Source organism: Orussus abietinus, unplaced genomic scaffold (assembly GCF_000612105.2).
Source record: "Orussus abietinus isolate OABI.00-Male unplaced genomic scaffold, Oabi_2.0 scaffold130, whole genome shotgun sequence".
Taxonomy (NCBI): domain Eukaryota; kingdom Metazoa; phylum Arthropoda; class Insecta; order Hymenoptera; family Orussidae; genus Orussus; species Orussus abietinus.
Genome location: NW_019394315.1, coordinates 176518 through 192779, shown reverse-complemented (window position 1 = coordinate 192779; position 16262 = coordinate 176518). Strand labels below are relative to the sequence as shown.

Genomic DNA, 16262 nt, shown 5'->3' with positions numbered 1-16262 from the left:
AATGACCGACAAGCTTAAATGAGGACGCCGACAAGTGACACGGTTAACGAAGTCGCAAGCCACTTCTGGTGGTCTCCTTCGTTATTCTCATTTGCGCGGCGATGCATTCCCGACTCATCGATTCTTCTAAAATCGACTTCTTTCTGCGAGGCTCGCGGCTCTAGACGTCCATTCTTCGAATATTCCCACTCTAACATTCAGAGCCTCCGATCCGAGAGAACGTCGATCTGCCCGAATGACGTCGAATCTCATCCTGATTAATTTCATTAATTCGGTTTAAAATATTCAACGTGGCCTAACCGCAGAATATGTCAATGAGATTCAAGGATGTTCAATGAATTGCGATTCCACGAGACGAATGTCTTGATATCAAACCCATTATCGTTGGACAAACCCCCGTAATCTGCAGTTACGAGCTGCGGTCAACTTTCCTCGGTCTTACCTCTGACGAAGGAAGCTCAGGAGAAACAAATTTCTTGCGTCAATGTCGCAGGGACAATGGACATTTACATATAACATGTCGCACCTAACCGTCATCAGAAGCACGTCGAGGAATCGCATGACAATACCGCTGCCGATTGTTGCGGAGAAGCTAGACGATGGGACCAATCGAACCTATCGACTGATAAATGAGATACCAATGTCACGTCATAAATGACTAAAGACGATCGACCCTCTTGTCCCCTTTCTTGTAAATAATAAACATTTTCGGTGAAAGTGAAAGGGAAACTAATTGATGAAGCTTCCGGAATTGCGAGGAAGAGGCACGAAATACCGAAGGAACGACGATCTATCATGGCTCTCTGGCTGCCTTGAACGGACATAATTGCAGGGAAATCGGACAAATCGGCGAATCGGCGTGACAGAGGGCACGGACGAGTGAGGCATTCTAATTGCGAGTGGGCCGGGGTGCACTCGTGGCGGATGCACATGCAACTGCGTGCGACGCGCTCTTACACTGTTAAAAACGTTTCGATATTTCGGACACTTTGGAACGCAAATGTATATTGATACCAGAAACAGCGGTATTAGAAATGAAAACCAGACAAACATATACCACAAATCGAAAAACACCGTTTCCGCGTAAAAATCCGCCCAAAAGTATACCTAATTTTCAACTAAACCAATAGATGAAAAAATAAATCAGGACCAATATTAAGAAATTTACTACATGATTTTTTTTTCAAAATACATGTAATTGGATATCCGTGCGTGATCGAAAGTTAGTATAAAAAAGTTTCCGAATTTAGTACACAAGCCCTTTCAAATTCGTATACATTTGTGTATCAAAATTCCGAACACGGTTATATACAAATTTCTAAACGTAGTGTTTTGAAAAAATTTCGATTATATGTATTTCATTTTTTGAACGGATATCTTTGACAGCGTAGGTGCACAGATCATCGATCCGTAATACTCGTGTCTTCCGTGCACTTGGTGCACTCGGTACATTCGATACACGGTATGCACTCGGTGCACTCGGTACGTACATTGCGCTGGTGCGCTCCCTGCGCTCGCTGCGCTCGTGCGCTCGTCACGCTCGGTTGTCCAAGAGGTGGACATTCGTAGGTCCGTTTGTTCACGCGTGCACGTGTGTCATAAGGGGGGAATGGAAGGCGGGGGCGTCCAGTGGGGGACCTTAATGAGGATGCTGCTGATTATCCAATTCGTAAATTCTCGCTGTATTTTGATCGCGCTCGCTAAACTGCGACGAAAACGAGAACGTCGAAACCTCGCTCCAGCGCGTTTCCCCCTTTCGCCAACGGGTACAATGCGTTTTCCATCTTCTTCCGAAGAAACTGTCTCTCGCTGTTTCCTCGAATGGTTTAAAGCTTGAACTTTTAAGTGTCCTAATCTCTAACAGTTTTATTACCGCACAGATTTCCATAAGCCTGTATTTCAATATACCTATTACATCTGTGCCGCTCGTACCCACGAGAAAAAAAAAATATATATCAAAATACATTGTTTATATAACAACAACAAAAAATGTACACGGAAATAGATGAATTTTTGAACTTCGTTTCATATAAATAAAATATATCTAGGAATATATTACCGGAAGTATACTCCGAAATGCTTTCGTCACTTAATTGCTCCTACTTAAAAATTAAACCATTCTCTCTCGCGATGCATTTAATTCAAGGGGATCATCCGGAGAATTCATTTGCCGGTCTCACGAAGTCGCAGAGTCGGGGCGTCGAATACCTCACGGAATCGTCAAGGTTCAAGATCTAGTTGCCGGCTTGCACCTACAAACCGTGCAAACCGTCCTGACAACTTATGCACGAGCATTATATATATGCTTACTCGGCGCTCTCGTATTATGCCAACACCGGCCGAAGCGCGGCCGTCTTTACGGAATATCATGCCGTACAACTGGAGAAATTAAAGTCTGACCCGATCGTATTTCGAGAAGCGAAAGAGCTGATTCCGGGATTCTTCGGACGCGAATGGTATCGCCACCTACTTCGTACGTGGCGACCACTCTCGTGTTTCCTTACGACCTCGTGAGACATACACCGGTGGAGTCGAGTCGCCCAATGTTTCGTATTTCCACTATATCCCTCTCAAAGGTGTTTCTCGGAACCGGAGAGAACGTCTCCATGAGTTAGCCGTAGAAACCCCATCAGGTGTACGCTTTTCAATTTCCCCTACAAATTTAGGCACCAAATAAAAAAACTTCTCCCGGGGAGGGTGTAGAGCGAGACGAACTGAGAAGGAAACGAAAAGAAGAAACACGCTAGTCTCGCTCCAGTGATTATCGGAAGTGAGGAGACGCTAACGCCCCCCCTCTGAGATGTTTCACTTTTTCGTTTCATTCCAATTTCCAAGCATTGAACTCGCACTACCGTGGCAAAAGAAGTTCCTCTTAAAAAATATTCTTACATATCTGCACGATGCAGAGGATTTTTCAAGTTTTTTTTTATGTAAAAAAAAGAAAGCTCAAAAAATGTTTCTCGTGCGTACGGTAGAAAGCGCCAGCTTGATAATTTTTTAAAGAAAAAGCGGACTACTATGATGACTTTTTTCAATGAACCGTGCGTACCCGACGAACCTCCTGACGAGGGTCTTCGCACGCTTAACCTTTCGCATCGCAGGATCGAACGCAATGCGTTGGCACGTCACGCATCGAGGGCAACGTGGGTCGTACAGGTAACCTTTCAATAAATACCGTATCACCGTAAACTCCTTAGGGGAGTTGCAAAGGTACAGGTCAGGGGCGCCGTTCGACCGTGTTTGTGCATCGTGCACTCGCACATGTGGGAGTGAGTTGAGTAAATATAGCAACGATGGAGAAAAAATAAATCACGTCGTATGCAAGATTTAAACATGGTTCACGGGAAGAAGAAAAAAAAAAAAGATAAAAATATCACGGCATCCTGCATCTCCTTCGCATGGGAAAGCCGTACGTGAATTAATTATTTGAAGTTTTATCATCACAGTCAAATCGAGAAAACAATGCGCGGGCCTTGTATTCATAACTTACACTTTGCGTAGTTGCCAGTCCAAGTGTGTGGAAGAATTCAATTACCAGTAGACTGTACCGATAAGTATTCCGCGAATATTTGAGGCACGTGCGCGAATGAAGGACGTGCACCGTGTTTTAAATCGGAATCTTCGAAATCCAAAGCATGAATCGACTACGCGAATCGAAACTCCCGTCTAGATCTCCTCCCCCCCCCCCCCCTTTAACGTACATTCTCTCTCGTACGCTTCGATCGCAATCACTTCTAAAGTATATTGATACGTTACCCTACGTCGTCTTAAAAAAAAAAAGACAAAAAAAAACTTTCCGCTTGAAGCATCAAAACACTCTAATCTCCTTGTGAAGAGACAAAATTAATATTTCAATTGAAGCGAACAAATGTTTGGCGACTCGCCTTGCGTAGGATACTATAAAATGACGTCAATAACAAACGACGTCAAGATACACAGGTTCAATTGGCTCGGCTTTCTCATACGTAGAAGTACTGTCACTAGAGGGGATAAATTACCATCCGCGATGGCAATCTCCAGGTGAATTTTTGTAAGACGCCAGAGGGTCTTGAAATAAATCATCCCCCCATTTAAGGGAGATCTCCATTGACCGTTCCTTATCAATAATTTTATATTCGATCTCTACGGTGAGGTATGAAATGAGCCGTTCACAGGGCAAGTTGTTTAACGCCACTTTCGGAATGTTTTTAATTTCAATTATTAAAGCACTCGATCGGTACCGATCCATTCAATTTTTTCCTTCAAATTTCCTCTACGTTTCGTTTCGTGGCGTTAAATCGGTTTGGCCAATGGGGGGCTTAAATCGTCCATAGGAGTGAAAATGGAGCAAAACTCACCGAGGGAGTTTTCCGGATCCGAAAGGTCCGACAGGGACGGCACTTTGCGCATGGAAGTGAAGCGACCGGGCAAAACTGGCACCAGGCCCTCCTCTTCAGCGTCGGAAGCGAGCTCCTGCTTCATGTACTTCGCCATCATCATCATGACGCCGCCGCCGCTGATGCTGCCGCATCCCAGGATACCGCTTGCGTTCCGTGGGTCGCGCTGAAACCATCCAAGAAATCAGCCTCGAGTCACAAAAGGGCCACCGAGGGGCCCGACAAAGGCCGAAATAATCGAGGGAACGGTCAAATGGACAAGTAACGTATGAATGGCTTTGACTCTCGATGGCAAAGAACAATAACCGGCCGAGGGTGACGGACCGATCGGACGTTCCTCGCGTCCTCTCGCGATGTCTATCTCCGCCCGTGATTTTCGGCTCTGCCGTGACGGCGGATTTGGCCCGATTACGAAAAGAACACACGACGAGATATCGGAATTAATTTTAGCCAATCCAGCCGCATCTTGTGGTTAAACCGGTCACTGGCATGCCTTAAGTGAACCCTGGGACTGCAGCTGTGCAAATACAGTCTGTCGCACCTCGTTAATGGGATTGAACAGACGTACGCGTGCCTGGAGCTGCAATACATATGTATATATTTTTCTTCTCAAGCGAGAGGACACCTAGCCTCGATGTCAGGAGTCGAACCTTTGCCGGTAATTTCGGATTTATACATGCACCTCCTCGGGATCCCTCCCCGAGACGTTCTAAACGAGCCTCGACGTTTCGAAACCGAGGTGGCTGATAGCCTAGTATTCTAATATCTTGCGATTCGCATGGCACGTGAAGTAATCGTCGAAACTTGCGCCCGCGATTGCAAACACGGTTGGGAATACGTATAATATCGCTTGCGAAGTCGCATCGCGGTCACGTGATCTTTCGTAACCCCGGGTGCGTAGATTCGGGACGAGCCGACTTAGGCCGCTTAGACTCGGGGCCCGTGGGCCCATTATTTAATATTTACAATTATCCCTCCCCCCCCGAAAGGAGCGCTATTCATTATTAATGCCTCGGGTCTACATACTTATACGAGATAAATAATTCTCCTCCTCGGGGTGCCGATCGGGCGGCCGGCAAGTTAATGACGACCGTCGAGCGACGAGGAGGCGAAGGAGGCTGCCATTCGTACGTTCCGGAGCGACGAGGACGAGAAAAGCGAGGGAAGGAAAAGGAAAGGGGAAGGGAGCGTCACGGGCGCAGAAGGGGAAGCCACGCTCGGCCTTTTTTCGACGAAACCATGAATGAAACCATAGAAGACCGGGAGCTCAGCCTCACGGTGGCCTTTGACGTCTGGCTTTGAGAAATATTCCCCGAGATAAGTCCAGAGCTCGGATTGAAATCACCTACCGGGAAACGCGAATTTTTTAAGTGGCCCTGCGAGGAAAAATATCCCCGTGTTTCTCCCGGGGGAAAAGGTTAGAGCTTGCCGGAGCAAAAGTTCAAGCCGGCTCTATCCGGCTCGAGAATAAGAAAAGAGCGAGGGAAGGGGTCGAGAAAATGTAATAAGCCCGTCGGTCGGACGTTGCGGAAAGAAAGAGGGAACTCTCCCGTCGGTGGGTTCTGTACTCCCGGTCGCGAGGAGCTCCACGCGACAAGTACGGAAGTTTACGGGGGAACGCGGTCCAGTACTATACGTCTCTATGAATGAACCTGCCTCGCCGCTCGCTGGCGGGGCATTGGGGCGCGCGGGCGCCGGGGGGTACGACCGAATGAAGAGCTCCGGGAGGGGGAGTGGGAGCAGTGGAGGGGGAAGAGAGAGATGAATGGCCACCACGCGGCGGCCGGGCGGGTGGGGAGGGGGGAGCGCGGCGACGGAGAGAGCGCGATCAGAAGGGAGCGAGCGGCCGAGCGAGACGGAGCGTCGAGAGGGGGCGACAAAGAGGAACGAAAAATGAAAGGCGGAGCAGGATGGGCATCGCGGCGGAGACGGGGGGGAGGGCACCTCAAGGGATAGTAGAAAGCGGAGAAGCGGGGGCGACCGCTTGACCTTCGGGCCGGCGCAAGACCGAATGAAACGCTGCGTTCTAACGGAGTGACGCAACACCGACGCAGCGCGGCGCGGTGCGGCGCGAAGCGACACTCCGAACGACGCCGAGCAACGCCGAGGGGTACGACCACGCGACGCCGTCATCCTTGAGGATCGGCCCCCTTACGTGGGGGTAGATGTAACCCACAACGTGTCCTGCTTGTGCAACCTCCGATTGCAGGATCTCGTAGATGAGTATGCAGTTTGCGAAGTATCGTGACGTCTTATTTTGAGGAACCTTTTGTACGTTTTAGGCTCATTCGTAATTGCATCGCGAAGGGAATGTAGGTATATTGAAATCATATCTGGATGATAAGGTACCAAGAATTGTGAGGCATTTTCGTCGCGAGAGTAGGGGGTCGAGAAGGGAGACATTGGATTTCTGTACAAAGAAACCAGCTGGGGAAACTTTGCGAAGTCCAGCGATAGACGTCACCCCCGAGTCTCTTTGCAAATGTACCGATACTTAGGATAACCTCTCGGCATCGTTGTTAAGCAAACGGAAAGGGGGGGAGCTCCCGAGAGGAGCTTTGTGGGCTGATAATAGGCACGCGAGATGGAAGGCTACTTATACACGGATAGTTTTATGGGTCAATAACATCGATGCATGTTGAAACTCCGATTAACTAATCGTACGTTTAACGCGTATTGGTGCGCTTGGCGTTAAGTGCAGCTTAATTGACGGACCGAGTCCTCCGTTCGTGACTTCGTCGCGGCAAGGATTCCGTGCGCGCTTTTCGCGTACGCTTTGCGTGCGGACGCGACGTAAATTCGAGCGCAGAATTCGCCAAGTAAGTCTTCTCGGTTATCGCGATAACGCAGTAAGTTGTGATACTCTGCATATACTCTAGATAAGGCTACAATTTATTCACAAAGCTTTGCGGCGAGGTTCCAAGAAAAACGGAGTAGAGATGTTTTCAGCGCAATTTCACTTGCAAATTGTGTTGCGTTATCGTATAACGTTATCAATAAATTCATTTAACATCCACAGCTGAGAAGCCGTTAAGGCGCGTTCCTATTTCAATCCCACCCTGTACATTAACTGCCACTATGATATTCGAGCCGCACGTGAAAGCCGATCTGCAGATTTTACCGTGTGTACGGTGTTATCTGTGACAACGACTGCGTCTTAATATCGGCGTAACAGCAATATATTACACCTACACGCAGCGCGGTGGCTTCACCCGTGAAAAAGGGAAAATTTACTGTCGGGGACCGACTTTGTGACGTACCGACCAGTACCAACCGAAATTGTTACAACGACGCATGTTCATCCCAGCTGTACAACGAAGAAATGAACTAGTTTGATTGAACGAGATAACTCGCCATCGGTGCGAATTTCCATTACCTCGCCAAACGAACAAAAAACTGCATACTCGCTGCTGAATAATTCGTAAACTGTTTGGTCGAGCTGACCGAACAAATTTACCGTCTAGGTTCACCGACTTATTACGTGAGGCAACACCGTTATCGCGACAAATCTGCAGCTGATCCAGCGATTATTCCGCCGCGTAAGTAGAAAAATTTGTAGCTAGCCCTGTACCGACGCGCCAATTTGCCCCGATCAGAAATTACATCTCTCCCCTGTTACCGCACTTATCAAGGAAAATAACTCGCATGTCTTTCGCTTATTACTTCGGGTGCGTAATTTCATTCCCATGATGGGCGTGCCAATTACGAATACGCGCGCGGTACCTGCTGCGACGCGAACGCGATTTTCTCAACAAAGCCCTGCCGTGTAATCTTATTCAATTTTATTCTTACCAGTCTTTCTCATACGACGGAGGCCCGTGTCAGTTTATGCGCGGACGGAAAATCGCTTCGCGAGAAGCGATCCGCTCTTCGGAAAGTAAAGCCGATCCCAGAGCCCCGCCTCGGGCTGTTAGGAGATAAAATAATATACGTTTATTTTCGACAGCATTGAACGTCACTTTGACGGAAGCTCACCCCGCGTTTCCCTCGGCCGTCGGACGAACGCGAGATGTGAAATCGAGCGACCACGTGGAAGTTCAAAGTGTCGGATAATATAACTTAGATCCCCATGCCCCCTGTTTCTTGGGAAATATCACGGGGAACGGCCGGTTTACACGAGGAAGCTCCTCCAGAAGTGGGTCGATGCTATCACGAATAACGTGCAGTGATAGAGAAACGATTGAAAGGCGTTTAACCGTGTGTCGTGCCTAGATGTCGCATCTAAATATAGTGGAAGGCCACGGCAACGCAGTAGCGGGGGCTTCGCCAAATCGACCGGGTGCCGACTATTATTGTATTATATCATGCTTTCGTGCTCGCCCAATAAGCGGAATGCACCTTAGGCGTCGCTTTTCTACCGTTCCGACTGTGAGATAATTCAAAATAAAGATTTATCCCTCGCTTACTTCTCGATCCCTTCGCTGGCATACACCCACGAGACGTCATTCTTCGCGTACTACCATGCTGGGACTCGCTTCTTCAACTACGTATTTTATACATAGCATTAAACCAAGAAGATATAAGTCCCTGCCTTCCTCCGCTAACAATCCTCCAAAGTAATGAAAATAACGATGAAACAACCACGTTGCCTTTTTTTAACCTCTTTGTACATCCTCGTCGAGGTCCAACTTTTCGCTCACCTGAATCGATAACACCCCCTTGGATACACCCTTTGATCGGACTCGCTTCTTTAATTATATACTCCAAATGAGAAAAGTCCCAGAGTCCGTGTCATCTACCGCTGACCATTATCCAAAATAACGTAAAGTTAGCGAAGCAACCTTCTGGTTCCTGTTCAACGTCTCTCCACGTACACCCTTTGATGCCCAATTTCTCGCCCTCCGAGAAAAGCATACGGCATCTCTGGGGACCGATCTTCCATTTAAACAACGCACACGTGCAATCGTACACTTCTGGCTGACCTAATCGTGTACACGGTCGATCACTCGGGTGAATCGCGTGCACGCCTAATCGTCGGTCGTGCACGAGAGAGGGATCGTGTACACGTTCAACGCCCGATCGACGCGATAATAATAACGCATTGGGATAAAGCGTACCCTATGAAAAGCCGACGTAACGCCATAGGCTTTGGGGCACGCCATAACAATTTAGCTATATCGGACATGGGCTACAACGCGTCCTGAACGTGAACACGTGAAGGAATACCTCTAACGCATCGTCGGTGCGTTGCCTCTATCCTGTACACCGTCGTACATGTTTGTAAGCGGCCGCGGACATGTGAACGATATCCCGTATGCGCCGTCATTTGCATGTGCACGACTCGTAAGCACTTCGGCGTGTGCAAATGAACGCGTACCCGACCGGCCGTGTCTCCGATCGAACGTGTGAGCCATCTGCACTCGCGTAATCGAGTAATTCGAATCTCGAGTTCGCGCGACACTTGTAAACGACCGGTTGCAAGAACGAAGTACGGTGGAGATTCGGAATCTCGCAAATAATCGTTGCGAAATGCAAATCGAGCATGGCTTGCGTTTACCGAGCCGAGGGGTAATAAATTATTAATTCGACCGAATAAATTGTTCCAGCCAAAATGGTCCGACCTGACCCAGAGAGGGGATGTCTTCGGCGACAAAACGAATAGATAAAGTCCTGGTTCTCCGTACGTCTGATTTTTCTCGTTTACATAGGAACGAACGTATCGCCATTTCCGAATCAGAGACCCGTTCGCGGGAACACGCGGCTCCGAGAAGGAATCTATCGCGCTTCGATAAAGCGGACAAGGACAACGGGAGATTCGGAATGGTATCGTTACCCTGTAAAACTCATTGAGCGATGTCGTTCGCATATCTTATCGGCAGCATAACGTGGGCGGTGATCGGTCTAGCTCAATTCTGACGTTGACTTTCCCCGAGATATTGACTCCGCTCGAGATGGCTCTTCCAATTACGGTATCGACCGAGCGAAACAATGACCGCGACTTCGCGCTTACAGTAATTAGACTTATCGCGACTCTAAAGTAATTACGTGCAGGTTTTTTTATTTAGTTCTCGTCCTGCGTTCAACGAGGTCGGTTGCAATACCCCTTCGATGGAATAATATCAATTAAACAAGGAGAGCGATTGAAAGCGAAGAGGAGTGATAAGGGATCACGTGTTCCCCTCTAATTGATTGGGTCTCTTGGCCACTACCAGCTGTTTGTAACCGTCTTCTCTATCGTCATTGTCCATTCCTTCGACATTGGCTCCCCGTGTCCTCTCTTGTTCCTCGATTACTATTCCACAGGGTAAGCTTCTGTCCGTAAAGACTCGCGCCGCGATTAAACTCGACTTGGATTCGACCCCAAAGTAAGCGGATGCAACCACGCCCAAAACCAAAGGAAGCATCGATCGCTGAAACGCGGATGCATCCTTTTCACTCGCTAATTGCTCCTGACAACCCTTCATTAAAGACCGCAGGGTCCGCTACTAATTCGACCCACCTGGAAATATCGACTTGGCGCGGTTTTTTTCCTTCCTCTTTTTTTTCTTCCTTTTCTCCTCTCCGTTACTCGGAGCTCTCCTACGCTCCCCTCGAAACACAAGGTAAATCGTTCCATCGAGTCGGCGTTCTCCCAGGGTAACCCGACTGATTCGATTTCCCGACTAAGGGCCTCGGAACGTCGTCGAGTTCGAGAAATGCTATTTACTGACTGCTCCGGAAACTCGATCGAATTTACTTCCGCTCTCTAGGTAAATAAGATTCATCCCGTGTTTGCGGGGAACATGATGAATTACCATCCGAAAGCTACCCGAAGGATTGAAGGAGACTATCCTTCCAGTGGATATACCTACAACTACGGATACCGAATCTATTGTCAACGAATCCTTTAAACCGCTGGAGATAAAAAAGCTGCAAACAGTCCTTTTCCTCGGAACGATTTACGCCTAAGGCGAGGAGCGACTCGGCATCTCGCATTTCTATATCGAACGCTCGCAAAATCCGGCGACGCGGGACGAAAGGAGGAGAAAGAATGCCCGTAATCGATACCCTGAAGTGCTAAATCCCGCGATAAAAAATCCAAGGTTAGGGAAGAAGCCGAGAGCCGGCCACGCCGGTCGATCGATTTGAATGAAGCGCTCGATCGCGAGTCGGCGGCCGCGAGAGATAGGGGGCCGGTGATAAGGAGCGGAATGCAGCGGAGGGTTCTTACGCGAGGCTCCCGCTGCACAGGGGTCCAGTTATGACGAACGGGACGTAGAAAGTCCAAGCGGGAGGAAGTCAGCTCGGGGGAGGAGGAAGGGAAACTTATGCCTCCAGAAATAGCATCCCTTCCCGCACGATACCGGAGAGAGACCCGCGTTGCGTTTGCCTCGCGTTCTTCGCTCTAGTAGCGAAAACCTCGGCCTGCCCCGGCCGAGCTAAATACGGTCAAGCCGTTGCCGCTTTAACATCTTCCCGGTACAGAAGTCCCCATCTTCTTTCCAATAGAGCTCGAAGGGTGGGTCGGGAAAAAAATCACGCGCTCGGCGCTTCCCTGGAAACGCCTCGTGCACTCCTTTCGCGTCCACGCCGCTCGGGCTGTCGAGTGATACTTCCCTGCCCCATAGACGCGAGCCTCCACTAAATGTATCCGCTAGACGGGACTTCGGAAACTTCCCAGGGATGTACCTATCGCCGGTCTAGACCTCGTATCTTAGGCGGCGCCCGGGAAAGCGAGGCGCAATTTTTCCTAATTATTATCCCCTTCCAAGCGGCATCCCTCGGGGATGGGGGACTGGATACCAAGAGCGGTTGCCAGACGCAGCATCCGAGCTCGCGGCACTCGCGGACTGGACCCAAACGGAGGGAAGGGAAAGGCCGCGGGAGGAAAGCCGAGAAAAAGGAGTGGGAAGAGCGCCGGGGCTCGTCGTTCATTCATGAACCCACGATCGAGGACGATTCACCTGGCTCGCGGAGTCGTGACACGGGCTCTATGAAACTGCTCGGCTCCGACTCCGTTTGACTCGACTCGACTCGACACGGTCGCCGGCCCCGCTACTCCACTCGGTCGAGCTCCATTCACGGAAACCCCGAGAAAACTGGTCGTGCCCACGATCATTCGCTCGATCCAATACTGTCGCAACCGTTCCCGTTGCCCCGAATCGGCCGATCCGGCGATCGCGAAATCGCGCTCGACTTCCCAAGAGCCGTGCCGATGCACGAAGGCTTCGAGCTTACGTCGATTCCTGAGAATCCTGTGCTCGCGTCGATTGATACCATCGTTCATTTTCTAAGTATAGCACGACGACGATTGAACGCTATTCGAATTCGTGTGCATTTGTTAAGCCGTATTGCATTTGGCACCGTGACGCATCGACGCGTCGGTTACTTCGAGTAGACGCCCGATTACTGCGCGGAGGAGGTCGACCCTGAGGTGAAGCTTATACGATAAAAGGTACGATGATTGACACTTTAAGCTGGTACAACGTTCAGCTATCTATCTCGTCTAACCAATGTGCCTTTTATCACGCAATGCCAATCCATAGTCAGGGCCAGCAACTGAGGCTCTTTCTCCGATTCTCCCGTTTTCCGAGCCGGGAAGCGCAGTCGGGGGCTAGGAAAGGGAGAAATCAATCGTCTCCAAGTGAATTGTGTCGCCGATTGAAACACGACTATCGTTGGATCTAGCTTTGAGAACGACCGTAAACCTGACGCGAGTCGTATGTTGAGCATTATCCAATTGTACAATGATGGACGCCGCGCTCTACCCCGCGTAGGTTCGCTACTGTTTTATAATTGAATTCGTCGCGGACAAGCAAAGTCACGACTAGCGACGGTTGTTCCAATAACCTGGCTCCAGTAAATTAATTGCGCGGTGAACGTTATAAATTAAATCAAACGAGACCGGTACCCCTCCCTGTTCCCTAATTATTTCCCATTATTTGTGAAGAATAATATTACCACGATGACTTTCCGAAGTCCAGGAAATATATCATATTTTACAGGACACCAGCTGCCTCGTAATTCACGCAATTACTTACGTATTGGAAATCCCGAATTAAAAAAAAAAAAAAAGAAAAAGTAAATAAGAAACGTAAACGCGACTCACCTTTATTGATCTATGGTCGATGGGATATCCTTTTCTAGTTCCTGGACTTTCCTCGTAGAAGTCCTGGTCTTCCTCCCCGTAGTCGTACAGGGACTCTATGTCCATTTTCGCTGCAATAACAAACAACGCGTTAGAATCGGCTCGAAGCGTCGGAATCCGACGTGAAACTTTTTAATCATCAAACGCAACGAGTACATCGTCGATACTCGTCGGTTTGTACCGACCGAACAAGACGCTTCCACGAACCGTAAAAAAGATCAACGAAGTGCTCAAACAAGCTGGTCGCCTCGACGTAGCCGCTAAATAAACGTGAAGTTTGGAGTTTCTATTGGATCCAATGAGTGAGTGTCGACGGAATAACGACCTGAGAGAAATCAGAGATTTCTTAGTAGCGGGGTTTCACGCTGCGTCAGCTTCCTCGGAAAAGCATTATTTCAGTTAACAAGGACGACATTGTCGCCGAAAGTACCGTTGACCATTGCAATCCCTCCTCCCACGCTCGATCTTTCGCTGCAAATCGCCACATTTTCTAACGCCATCACCGCGACGTGAACCGATTCACGCGGATAGCGTTAACAAATTTCTCGTCGCGACTACCTTGATCATCTTATAAGTGTCTAACCGCATCAGCGGAGTGCCCGCTACGAAGACTCGGACCCGACGTTTGCTTCGATTTTCCCTCGAATTCATCGCACTCCATCTGTTTCGGCATACCTTCCATTTACTCGAAGAGAGTACCTGAACGTCTGGGGAATATTTAAAGGGAACCCTTCTCCACGGACGGTGCACCATGCGTGGCGGCACAATGGGTCGGCATGTGGCCCTTGCAACAGGTCCGATGACAATCCCATCGGCTCCGTCAGCCTCTGGGGAGAGTTCGTACGGACAAAGACGCGAAGACGATACACATTGGCGCACATGTGCGTCGACACGACGACACGTGTGCGCAAGGTCAGATCGAATTCGAGCCTATGGAAAGAGATCGAGAGCGGGACGCTTTGCCGGGAAAGAAATCGGGACCTGGTAGGTAGAGTTTCCCACCGAGGAACGTAGAAACCCATCGGCTGGTTCGGCGTGGTCGACCATATCAGCTGCTTCGCCTCTTCGGTCGTTTCGGCCTCTTGGACTGCCTCGACCGCCCCGGCCGAACGGAGGCCCTCGAGAGAGGTTCCCAGGAAAACAGCCGGCCGTATACACGACACCGGGGTAAACATCCCGGTATCTTTCGGCCAGGATTCTCACACGCGCGTTTATTTGAAACTTTCGGACCTCCAGGCGCCCGGGCACGACGAGATCTTCTAGAACGTAGCCGGGGCTCGATTCGACGAATATCGCACCGACTGTTTATTTCTTGGGAAATGTGCCGCGTGCATGCTGCTGCACCGTTCGGAATATGACTCGTTAATATCGACCGTGAACGCGGTCCCGTTTCATAGAGCACACGCCAGGGCACGATTCGGAATATGACTCGCTAATCCACCCCGTGAGCATGTACCGTTTCATAAAGAACACGCCGATGCACGGTTTAGAATATGACTCGTTAATATTCGGAACGAACGAGATGATTTTCTCCGGGTAATATGAATCGAAGAGTCTATTATCGTATTTCATGAATTAAAAATCGTTTTCACGATGATCATTTCATCCTAACGTTTAATCTCGTTCCTCCATTTCTCACGGTAACACCCCGCGCAGGTAGAAGGACGCAGGTGTAACCCGAGCCCCAACAGGAAGTCAGGTTTTGAGACAACAAAGCGATATATTCCGAAAGAGTTGGGGAGATACCGCGTAATTGAAAAGTACATTGAGTGCAATAAAGGTTCGCCAAGTTTGCGCCGTATTTCCCACAAGTTTCGAGCACTTTACGCGAACTATTAGGGGTAACTCCCAAAGATGAAGGGGTATAATAACGTTCTCGGATTAAAGCGAAAAGAAGAAATACTCGGCGAATTTCGGGGAAGGCCTCGAGGAGGCTGTAATTCGGAGACATCGAAGGCAGGCTCGACGTTACTCCGGATACTACGAAGATCAGGTTACTCCTGGCAGGCCGAACGACAGATGGCGAGGGTAAAAGTGCTCGAGGCTGCCGTCATTGCGACCGCCAGGGCTTTGGGCACGCCATACGCATACGCGCATGCGCATGACACGCGGGGCTCTCGTCTCCGTTGAACACCTGCATATACGCGCATCGGGTGTGAGAAAAAGATCGGGCGCCGCGACGTCCGTATGCGTCGGATGCACCGAGCACACCGACGCAAGTGGTTCCTGCCGATGGTCGCATCGCTACCGTTACAACTGTTAAGGTGAAGTGAAACCCCTTTCAAATCAGTCAATTCGAATACAACGCTTTTCTTTAAGGGTATTGGACCAAACTGTCCGAAACTTTGACACATCACTCCTTATCATCTAAGAATTGTCCTGACACATTGAAAATTTGGATTTTTGGAAAAAATTTTTTAATTTAGCCCAGACCAGAACCAAAATGGCGTCGAACTCTCATATTTCGATCGATATACAATTATCGAAGGCTCTGATATGAGAAACGAAAGGGTCAGGACAATTTTACGACAATTTAGAACACTCTGGTAATCGATAAACTCGCATTTGAACGGGATAAAGGCAAAAAAAGTGTTGTATGCCCTTCTATGCTAAAACCATGGGAATACGAGGTCTCGTAGTGAAAATTTAATTCACCTGGAAATCACAGATGGCGCAGGGGGTCCCTCTGCAGTCAATTAGGACCCCAGAAAGCATGAATCCAGTGGATTTCTGGAGTTTTACTTCGATTTCTTTATAATTATTGTACGAAAACGACAGGTGGAGTATGCCATTTTGTACAATGTCGAATATAATTCGAC

General features: G+C 49.0%; 1 protein-coding gene across 3 annotated transcripts in view; it reads right to left on the bottom strand.

Annotated features, from left to right (window-relative positions):
• The window catches only part of LOC105697843 (ETS-like protein pointed), an 86352-nt gene that overhangs the window by 62642 nt on the left and 7448 nt on the right, over positions 1–16262 (bottom strand). For 2 of the 3 annotated variants that reach the window (XM_012421543.2, XM_012421544.2), the window contains exons 2-3: positions 13405–13514; positions 4338–4542 (exon numbers count right to left, since the gene is read on the bottom strand). In XM_012421543.2, coding sequence (XP_012276966.1) covers positions 4338–4542; positions 13405–13509 — 310 coding nt within the window. In that variant the 5' untranslated portion in view covers positions 13510–13514. Of the gene's footprint in view, positions 1–4337; positions 4543–8168; positions 8222–13404; positions 13515–16262 lie in introns of those variants that run through there. The other variant, XM_012421545.2, reaches the window with a different exon arrangement.